Genomic DNA, 11,890 nt, shown 5'->3' on the forward strand with positions numbered 1-11,890 from the left:
GGTGTAATTCTTGATGATGCTGTTGTGTAGGACTCATGAATATGTGCTGTTTTCTACTAGGTATAAGTTCTTGGTTTTATCGTAAAAAAGTGCCTTTTTTTAAAACTTTTTATGTAATTGATATCTTTTATCAGTTTCTGTTGGAAACTGTTAAAAGACTTCCGGAAATTTATTTTGTTCATGAGCTTCAGTAGGCATTTTTTCAATGGCCGGATGACTGAAGAGATAGCAGCATGGGTTTCCGCACCGACATCCGAAACTCGGAGTTTTATCATGGCTACTGAATAATTGTCACAAATTATATTTACAGATATATATATATATATATATATACCAGAGTAAACACATAAATGTGAAACAAGGTGGAAAAAAGAGTACTCAAATACCAGTGGTAGAGTAATATGCTTTATTTAAAGCAGCAGAAAATTCAACAAAACCTGTTATTCTGAGTTTCCCGTTGCCGTTCATCGGACAGTTTTTGCTAGAGTCTAGCAAAAACTGTCCGATGAATGGCAACGGGAAACTCAGAGTAACAGGTTTTGTTGAATTTTCTGCTGCTTTAAATAAAGCATATATATACATACACGTACATATACATATACAACATACACATGCATACTCACATACATGCATGTTTGAAAACATACATACACACATGTAGACATAAATAAATATATATATGTACATCTACATCTGTCTGTCTGTCTATCTATCTATCTATCTCTATATATATATATATATATATATATATATATATATATAGATATATATATATATATATATATTAGAATATAGATTTATATATATATTATATATATATATATATATATATGTATATGTATATATGCATGCATACACACGTTGTATCAGGTTGCATGTATATATAATATTTGGTCCCACACCATGTCTAATATAAAGGAAATATATTTTTGGTGGAGAGAAAAATTGTCTGTCCCAGAACTATTGCAGGCACTTCCATTTGTTCACTTTGGTAATTGTATTCTTTAATTAATTCTCGTTAGACACTCTTCCGTAGGTTCAATAATTTCTGGCATGTGACAGTAATATATTCTATAAAGATAAAACAAAAAGATATATAATGTAAATATATATACAAGTGTAATTGATATAATGAAATATAATGTAATATATTTTATATTTTATTTGTTTTGGTTAATGGACTGTGGCCATACTGGGGCACTGCTTTGAAAGGGTTTTATTCCAATGGATCGACCCCAGTACTTATTTATATTCAAGCCTGGTGACAATTTGATCGGCCTCTTTTTGCTAAACCACTAAGTTACAGAGATGTAAATAAAACAATATTATTTGTCAAGTTGTGGTGGTAGACAGACACAAGCACACACACACACACACACACATACACACATATATATATATATACAAATATGCACATATATACATATACATACACATACACACACACATAGAGTAAATATTTCAAAAAATGAAGAACAAGCACAAAAAAAGAAAAAACAATGCAAGGACGTGGTACATGTAAAGTATTAGCAGACGCTGAGGGAAGGAAAGAAAGGTGGTTTTACGTTTCGAGCAGATGCTCTTCTTCAGAAACAGGAGACAGAGGAGAGTCCAAGAGAAGAGGAAGACGGAGGGAAAAAAATCACCAACGATTTGCATATGGTTTAGCTTCTGTGCCGGTGGAACGTAAAATGCACCAACCAATTGTGGCCGTTGCCAGCCTACCCTGGCACCTGTGCCAATGGCACCTAAAAAGCACCACCTGTATGTGGCCGATGCCAGTGCCGCCTTGATTGGCTTCTGTGTCGGTGGCGCGTAAAAAACACCATCCGATCGTGGCCGTTGCCAGCCTCACCTGACACCTGGCACCAGCTTCCCCTGGCACCTGGCTTCCATGCCGGTGGCATGTAAAAAGCACCCACTACACTCACGGAGTGGTTGGCATTAGGAAGGGCATCCAGCTGTAGAAACACTGTCAAATCAGACGAGCCTGGTGCAGCCTCCCGGCTTCCCAGACCTCGGTTGAACCGTCCAACCCATGCTAGCATGGAAAACGGACGTTAAACGATGATGATGATGATATACATCATCAATAGTTAAGACAGTCTTTTGAGAAATATACTTGACTGAACCTCATGTATCCAGATAACATGTAAGTGATAATAGTTTACATTTTATATTATCTTTTAAACGGTGATATATTCAACTTGAATTGTAACAAGGTTTTTATGATTTACCTTAATTACAGGTATTCATTTATTAGTTCCTATTTATAAGGATATTTTAGTATTGTCTAAATTACTGGTATAAGTTTAACCCCCTCTCCAAAATATTAAGAAGTTTTAAATCATCATCTAAATGTGCAAATTATATGTGATTCCTTTATGTGATTCCTTGCAAATATTCTGTCACGTTTATGTTTCCATAATTGCTAACTAAAGCATTAACTCTTTCGTTACCAACCCAGCCAAAACCGGCTCTGGCTCTGTAGTACAAATGTCTTGTTTCCATAAGTTCTGAATTAAAATCTTCCACCAAACCTTAGTCACAATTTATGTTCCTAGCACTAGCTTAATGGTAACTAAGTTATTTTACTAAATTCTTTGTTATATTTAAAATTAATTGAAAGAAACACAGAGCATCTCAACAGAAATATGGTAACAAAAGGGTTAAAATATATAATAGAGAAACAATTCTTAATCCTTTTGATAACAACCTGGTTGAAACTGGGTCTGGCTCTGTAGTACAAATGCCTTGTTTACATAAGTTCTGAATTAAAATCTTCCACCAAATCTTAGTCACAATTTATGTTTCTAACACTAGCTTAATGATAACTAAGTTATTTTACTAAATTCTTTGTTATACGCCGCATCGACTGGCCTCCGTGCCGGTGGCAAGTAACAAACACCATCCGATCGTGGCCGTTGCCAGCCTCGTCTGTCACCTGTGTCGGTGGCACGTAAAAAGCACCCACTACACTCACGGAGTGGTTGGCGTTAGGAAGGGCATCCAGCCGTAGAAACATTGCCAGATCAGAGTGGGCCTGGAGCAGCCTTCTGACTTCCCAGACCCCAGTTGAACCGTCCAACCCATGCTAGCATGGAAAGCGGACGTTAAATGATGATGATGATGATGATGATGATTTTAAGTAATTGAAAGAAACACAGAGCATCTCAAAATAAATACAGTAATGAAAGGGTTAATACGGGCTGAAACATGTAAATATTTCTATCTCGATGGCTGTTTAACCAAACCCATCAAGGACCGAGTCATAAGTACTCGTTGTAATCCTCGTTCTCTTTTGAAATATTTTAAAAACTTCCAGATGTTTGGGTGGCAACAACCAGCATTTGATAAAAAAAAATTCCTGTGTCACCCTTCCATGGTACTGTTTGTTCTTGGAAGTTCATCTGACATTCTTCTGTTGTACATATTCCATAGATCCATTCCAACCACTGGTTCTTGCCGTCTTCCTTATTGACACATGGTAATCCTAAGGAAGTATCCCCAAAATAATCTTGCGAGGGATGTGTTTCTGGTCGGTGTATTTTACTAAGGGTTTCAAAAGTTGTTTCAACATGGTGGTGCCCCAGCATGGCCGTGGCCTTCGGGCTAAAACATTTTTTAAGGATTTTTTTTTAAGGATGACAACATACACAGAGTCTCTCTCTCTCTCTCACACACCACACACACACACACACAAACTCTCTTTCTCACACACACACACACAGATCCACAAGCAAATTAGATGCATTAAGATTCACTCACAAGCAAGATAAGCAGGCAAGTGTATTTTTTTACTACCAACAAGGGGCTAAACACAGAGGGGACAAACAAGGACAGACAAACGGATTAAGTCGATTATATCAATTCCAGTGCCTAACTGGTACTTATTTAATCGACCCCGAAAGGATGAAAGGCAAAGTCGACCTTGTTGGAATTTGAACTCAGACCGTAACGGCAGACGAAATACCTATTTCTTTACTACTCACAAGGGGCTAAACATAGATGGGACAAACAAGGACAGACAAAGAGATTAAGTTGATTAAATCGACCCCAGTGCGTGACTGGTACTTAATTTATCGACCCCGAAAGGATGAAAGGCAAAGCCGACCTCGGCGGAATTTGAACTCAGAACGTAACGACAGACGAAATACGGCTACGCATTTCGCCCGAGGTGCTAACGATTCTGCAGTGACGCACATCATATGCAAACACACCCGTTCTAACATGGGAAACAAGCGCCACAATTAATACAGACTCCCACCTTCATCCTCCACTCACACACACACACACACACAGACAGAGGCCAGGCCTGCATAAACATTCACTCATACACACCTACATACCAGGCAAGAATGGACAGCAATAAACTCACACACACACATGAGCTAACATATGCTGGTACACACACACATGACTACATATGTTCAAATTACTGTGTGAAGTCAATTAGAACGGATGCTATTGTTGCTCGTTAAGCTACCTCTCTGATATTCACCATCAATGCATTCCATTGATGGATTTACCAGCTGCAAGAGGAGAGTTTTACGGCTGAGTGATTTTGATGGTTAATTCAGATTTAAATAATCCTTTCTACTATAGGCACAAGGCCTGAAATTTGGTGGGAGAGATACAGTTGATTATATCAAACCCCAGTACACAACATAGAGGGGATAAACAAAGACATTAAGTCGATTACATCGACCCCAGTGCATAACTGGTACTTAATTTATCGACACCAAAAGGATGAAAGACAAAGTCGACTTTGGCTGAATTTGAACTCAGAATGCAAAGACCTGAAATATTGCAAAGCATTTCACCTGGCGTGCTAACAATTCTTGTTTCTTTATTACCCATAAGGGGCTAAACATAGAGAGGATAAACAAAGACATTAAGTCGATTACATCGACCCCAATGCATAACTGGTACTTAATTTATCGACCCCGGAAGGATGAAAGGCAAAGTCGACCTCAGCGAAATTTGAACTCAGAACGTAACGGCAGACGAAATACCTATTTCTTTACTACCCACAAGGGGCTAAACACAGAGAGGACAAACAGGGACAGACAAACGGATTAAGTCGATTATATCGACCCCAGTGCATTACTGGTACTTATTTAATCGACCCCGAAAGGATGAAAGGCAAAGTCAACCTCAGCGTAATTTGAACTCAGAACGTAACGGTAGACGAAATACCTATTTCTTTACTACCTACAAGGGGCTAAACACAGAGAGGACAATCAAGGACAGACAAACGGATTAAGTCCATTACATCGACCGCAGTGCATAACTGATACTTATTTAATCGATCCTGAAAGGATGAAAGGTAAAGTCGACCTTGGCGGAATTTGAACTCAGATCATAAAGACGGACGAAATACCTATTTCTTTACTACCCACAAGGGGCTAAACACAGAGAGGACAAACAAGGACAGACAAATGGATTAAGTCGATTACATCGATCCCAGTGCATAACTGCTACTTATTTAATCGCTCCGAAAGAATGAAAGGCAAAGTCAACCTTGGTGGAATTTGAACTCAGAACGTAACGGCAGACGAAATACCACTAAGCATTTCGTCCGGTGTGCTAACGTTTCTGCCAGCTCACCACTTCAATTCTATGATGCAAAGTTCTTGTTTTAGAGCAGTTAAAATAATAACTGTTATCCGTCAGAATTTCATGTTAATTTTTGTTCTAAACCCCAGCTAAATAAGTGGCAAAATTATTTTACTAAATTCCTTGTTGTTATTTTTAAAATCAATTAAAATGGAAATGGTGTATAAAGCAGAAATATTGTAACAAAAGGGTTAACTTGATTTAAATTAAAATCTTCTCCATCAAAATTTCTTGTTAATTTTTGCTCCAAACCCCAGCTAAATAACTGGCAAAATTATTTTGACGGCATTCCTTCAATTATTTCAAAGTTAGATGAAACAAAGGCAGCTATTTTCAACAGAAATATTGTAACAAAAGAATTAAACTTAGAGGGCTGTGTGGTAAGTGGCTTTCTTACCAATCACATGGTCCCGGGTTCAGTCCCACTGCGTGGCACCTTGGGCAAATACCCCCAACTATAGCATTGGACTGACCAAAGCCTTGTGAATGGATTTGGTAGGCAGAAACTGAAAGAACCTGTCATGTATATATATATATATATATATATATAGTAAACCTTTACATAAATAAATAACGTGAAATACACGAAGGGACGAACAAAAAAGCAAACGGGTCATTCAAAGCCTTCATTCTTCAGTCAGAAACTGATCCCTCATCGCAGATTTCGGCTGTTTAATTCTGATATTAGGTTGTCAAGAAAATTCTTGCGGAATTTTTAATTTTGTATTTTCAAATTAATTACTTTGACTTTATATATCATTTTAAAGCCCGTTTTTCGTTCTATCTAATCGTGTTACTCTTTTTCTTTTTGAATAATTAGGCCTTTTTTTTCCGGAAAGTTGAAAACAGCATGAGCAAAAAGCAAATTCGCATAATTTTCTTATTCCAGTTCAAGCTAGGCCGAAAAGCTGCTGAAACAGTTCGTGATATCAACGATGCATTTGGCCCAGGAACCACTAATGAACGTACAGCACAATGGTAGTTCAAGCTATTTCGTAGCGGTGACGAGAGTCTTGAAGATGATAAGCGTAGTGGTTGGCCATCGGATGTTGACAACGATCAACTAAGGGCCTTACTCGAAGCCAATCCACGCACAACTGTTCGAGAGCTTGCTTCTGAATTAGACATAATGTATACAACAATTTCCAACCACTTGAAAGAGATTGGAAAGACAAAAATACTTGAGAAATGGGTTCCACACGAATTGAACGACAACCGGAAAACAAAAAAAAACGACGTTTTCAAGTGTTGTCTTCCCTTCTTTTACGCAACAAGAATGACTTGTTTCTCGACCGGATTGTGACTTGCGATGAAAAGTGGATTCTTTACGACAACCGTTGACACTCAGCTCAGTCGTTGGATGCCGACGAATCTCCACGGCACTTCCCGAAGCCAAAGTTGCACCAAAAGAAAGTCATGGTGACTGTTTGGTGGTCTGCGGCTGGTCTCATCCATCACAGCTTTTTGGATCCAGGCAAAACCATTACGGCAGAGAATTACTGTCAGTAAATGGATGAAATGCATAAGAAACTCCAACAACAACAGCCAGCATTGGTCAATAGAAAAGGACCAATTCTCCACGACAACACTCGGCCGCACGTCGCACAACTGACCCTGCAGAAGTTGAACAAATTGAGCAACGAAACTCTGCCTCATCCACCGTACTCACCAGACCTCTTGCCTACTGACCACCACTTTTTCAAGCATCTCGGCAACTTCCTGCGTGAGAAATGCTTCAAAAACCAAGACAATGCTAAACACACCTTCAACGACTTCATCGCCACCAGAACGCAGGATTTTTATGCTACTGGCATAAATAAACTTGTTTCGCGTTGGCAAAAGTGTGTTGATTCTGATGGTGTTTATTTCAATTAATAAAGTTTTGTTTTAGCCGAGATATGTGCATCTGAATTTAAAGGTTAAAAACCACAAGAACTTTCTTGACAACCTAATATATATATCATCATCATCATCATCATCATCGTTTAATGTCTGTTCTCCATTAAACGATGATGATGATGATATATATATATATATATATATATTATATATATATATATACACACACATATATATATATATATATATATATATATGTATATGTTTGTGTCTGTGTCTGTCCCCCCACCCTAGCTTGACAACTGATGTTGGTGTGTTTGCATTCTGTAACTTAGCAGTTCGGCAAAAGAGACTGATAGAATAAGTACTATGCTTACAGAGAATAAGTGCTGGAGTCGATTTGTTTGACTAAATGCGGTGCTCCAGCATGGCCGCAGTCAAATGACAGAAGCAACTAAAAGAATATGAAATGAAATTTCCAAGTTTTTTTTTTTTCCCTCTAGAAATATTCTGTGATAAAAATATCAACAAGACAGACATCTTTTGGTGTGGGATTATGAAAGTATAATTGAATATTATAGCTGATCTCAGGTCATCTGTATTCAACCATTGGTAACCTTTCATAAATGTTTTATTTCCTGTGCACAGGAATTACCAGACAGCAATATGTACTTCATACAAAACGACAATAAATATAATCAGCTGATGAAATGAGCTTTTTTTGGATTGATAATAAAATCAGAATCAATTTCTCTGATGATTTGCGATAGAATACATATCTCTTCTCTCTATATATAAACGGCAGTTTGTCTGTCTGTGTGTCTGTGTGTCTGTCAGGTTGTACCCTCACCCTGACCACGGCTTTCAACCGATTCTGATGAAACTTGACACACACATAGCCCAATGTCATAATTCAAAACTAACGCAGCGAAAATTTTGAAAAGTTCCCCTAGTTCTGAAAAAAATCGATAAATTCGACATGGGGTCGAGAATCAGAAACACAAACCACAGACTGTCTAGGGGACGCAACTCGACCATTTTAACTCTCAAAAAAAATTTACCATCATTTTTTTCCCATTTTTTGGCTATAACTCTCTAAAAATGCTTTATAGTTATTTCCCCTACAAACCCGAGCAACGCTGGGCGATACTGCTAGTTCTTGCTAAATCAACAAGCCAGACATTTTGTTTAGCATTTAGTTAAAGGAAAGGAAGTCATCGAAAACCCTTTACTGGAGCTCAGAATCTGGTGGTGGTGGTGGTGGTGGCAGAGGGGAATCTATTCTCAGGTGCTTGTGATAGATGGAACCCTCAATTAATTTATAAAAAAAAAAATTTTATCTTCCTATTGACACATAAAATAGAGACTTCTTTCTGAATTCTTGGAATTTCTAAACAACCATCTTGGTGATGTGTTCCTTCCTTCTCAAGCCCTGCCTGGCTCATAAGGGCCATTTTCCCGGTTTCCTTGGAGTATAGGTTCCCCACCTGGACAGGATGCCGGTCTGTCGCAGGTGAGCTGCAAGATGCAGGAGGAAAGAGTGAGAGAAAGTTGTAATAATAATAATAATGAAATTATTGTATACAGTGTTCAGGTGCACCACAACTTGTCAGAAAGTGCGTATAAAGTACATGCAGTAATGTAAAAATGTCTGGAAAGCGAACAATGTATGAGTCAGATACATGCTTGTGTGTGTATGGAGGGGAGAAAATCAGGTGTAGTGTTGGCGATTCTCAGAAAGCATGGGAGTTTTGAAGGATGCAGTGCTCCGACAACTAACAACTGATGCCGGCAGTTTGTTCCATGCTTCAGTAACTCTCAGCGTGAAAAAATGTTTCCTGAAGTCATGGGAGCTGTGCTGTTTTCTGACTTTGTAAACATATCCATGGGTGTTAGATGGGTGGAGTTCGAAAATGTGCTCAGACTTATTGTTTGTACGATGGTTGTGGCGAAAGAGTCAGCAGAAGTTCGCCACTACCTTCTGCCGGAGCCGCAAGAAGCTTAGGTTGTTCGCTCATAAACACACACATCGCCCGGTCTGAGATTAGAACCCGCGATCCCTCGACCGTGAGTCCGCTGCTCTAACCACTAGGCCATGTGCCTCTCACTCTTGGTCATATGTAGGTGGACATTGTGATCAGGAACATTTATATTCTGAGACCTCCTTTGGTCACGACACAGACCATGGGATTGCACCTAGAAAGTTACCTTCCTAGGCACAAGTCAGGGCAAGGTTGTTTATGGAAGACCAGCAGTTGCACATCCCCTCTCTACGCCACCAGTGCTATCCAAAGGAAAGGCAAAGGGGCCGATACAGCTTGGCACCAGTGATGTCACAACTGATTTCTACAGCTGAGTGAAGAGGAGCAACATGTAATAAAGTGTCTTGCTCAAGAACACAACACGCAGCCCAGTCCAGGATTCGAGCTCACAACCTCATGATCATAAGCTCCAGGCAAGGTTGTTTATGGAAGGCCAGCATTCACCCATGCATACGGCCTCCCCTCTCCACGCCACCAATGTTATCCAAGGGAAAGGTAAAGGGGCCGATACAGCTTGGCACCAGTGATATCACAACTCATTTCTACAGCTGAGTGAACTGGAGCAACGTGAAATAAAGTCTCTTGCTCAAGAACACAACACGCTGCCCGGTCCGGGATTCGAACTCACAACCTCACAATGCACCTTCACAATGCCATGCACCTTCACAATGTATTTATGATGTTGATGATGTGGCTGGTGGTGGTGGTGGTGGTGGTGATGATTACGATTATGATGATGATGATGTAGCTGGGGTGATGGTGCTATAGAGGAGGTACATGGTTACCCAGGTGGCGAGCTGGCAGAACCATTAGCACGCCGGGCGAAATGCGTAGCCGTATTTCGTCTGCCGCTACGTTCTGAGTTCAAATTCCGCCGAGGTCGACTTTGCCTTTCATCCTTTTGGGGTCGATTAAATAAGTACCAGTTATGCACTGGGGTCGATGTAATCGACTTAATCCGTTTGTCTGCCCTTGTGTTTAGCCTCTTGAGGGTAGTAAAGAAATAGTTACATGGTTACCCAGCCAGAAACAAAGAGTAGAGAGAGGGGGGAAGGAAAGGAAGAGAGAAGGAGGGAAAGTGAGAGAATAAAGTAGAAAAAAACCCCAAAAAGCAATGCATAACGTATCATCCTAGGATGAGCGTAGACTGCTTCCACTAACGAGCTACGTGATGAGGGGGAGAGATAATGAATGAAAAACTCAGCAATGGGCATGGTCTGTTGATAAACATTACTGCCATCACAGGTGATTGATGATGTTATTTGTTGTTGGGTGTAACTAATGGTGATGAGGATGATGATGATGATGATGGTGGTGGTGGTGGTGGTGGTGGTTGTGGTGGTGGTGGTGGTTGTGGTGGTGATAACGATAATGATGACGATGGCAATGATGCTGATGAATGATAATGTGGCTGGGGTAGGTACTGATGGTGGTGATGATGATGATGTTGGTGACAAAGCTGATGATGATGATGATGAAGCTAGTAGTGGTGGCGGGTGGTGATGATGATGATGAGGCTGGTGGTGATGATGATGATGATGATGACGATGATGATGATGATGATGATGATGATGATGACGACGATGATGATGAGGCTGGTGGTGGTGGCGGGTGGTGATGATGATGATGAGGCTGGTGGTGAGATGATGATGATGATGATGATGATGATGATGAATGATAATGTAGCTGGGGTAGGTACTGATGGCTATAATGATGATGATGAGGCTGGTGGTGGTGGTGGTTATGCCACTGCTGCTGCTGCTGATGATGACAACGACAATTATGATGATGATGATGATGATGAGGCTGGTGGTGGTGGAGGTGGTGGTGCTGATGATGATGACAATGAACCCAGGTGACCATGCAGGACAAAGGTTGTGTTTATGTCTCTGTTCCACTCCCTTACCCACACCCATGCCCACCCCCACCTCATCCGACCTCTCCCACTCCCAAACCCATTCCACACACACACACACCTTCCTTCCCCACCTCCCGCTTCCCTTGTTCTTCTTTCATTCTTTTGTTTCACCCATGTGGGAATTGGTTGGGTGTGTTTAGGGTGGGGTGGGGGGTGTTAGTGAGTATTAATGCATAAGGGAAGTAGAGGGGGTGGTAGTCATAGTGAAAATGGATGTAGAGGTAGAGGATGATGATGATGACGATGATGATGATGATGATGATGGCGATGATGATGATGATGATGATGATGATGATGATGATGATGCGATGATGATGATGATTATGATGATGATGATGATGATGAATGATAATGTGGCTGGTGATGATGATGATGGTGATGAGGAGGCTGGTGGTGGTAGGTGGTGATGATGATGATGCTGATGATGATGATGATGGCAATGATGATGATGATGAGGACGATGATGAGGACG

The 11,890-nt window shown here is 40.2% G+C and overlaps 1 protein-coding gene across 2 annotated transcripts in view; it reads right to left on the reverse strand.

The window, feature by feature from the left end:
- Window positions 1–867: 867 nt before the first annotated feature.
- LOC115221589 (cystine/glutamate transporter-like) overlaps window positions 868–11,890 on the reverse strand; it is a 58,534-nt gene continuing 47,511 nt past the window's right edge. For both annotated transcript variants that reach the window (XM_036510702.1, XM_036510701.1), the window contains one exon: window positions 868–1,071. In XM_036510702.1, the coding sequence (XP_036366595.1) occupies window positions 1,019–1,071 (53 nt within the window). In that variant the 3' untranslated portion in view covers window positions 868–1,018. The remainder of the gene's footprint in view (window positions 1,072–11,890) is intronic.

This window comes from Octopus sinensis, linkage group LG18, assembly GCF_006345805.1.
Source record: "Octopus sinensis linkage group LG18, ASM634580v1, whole genome shotgun sequence".
In the NCBI taxonomy this organism is placed as follows: domain Eukaryota; kingdom Metazoa; phylum Mollusca; class Cephalopoda; order Octopoda; family Octopodidae; genus Octopus; species Octopus sinensis.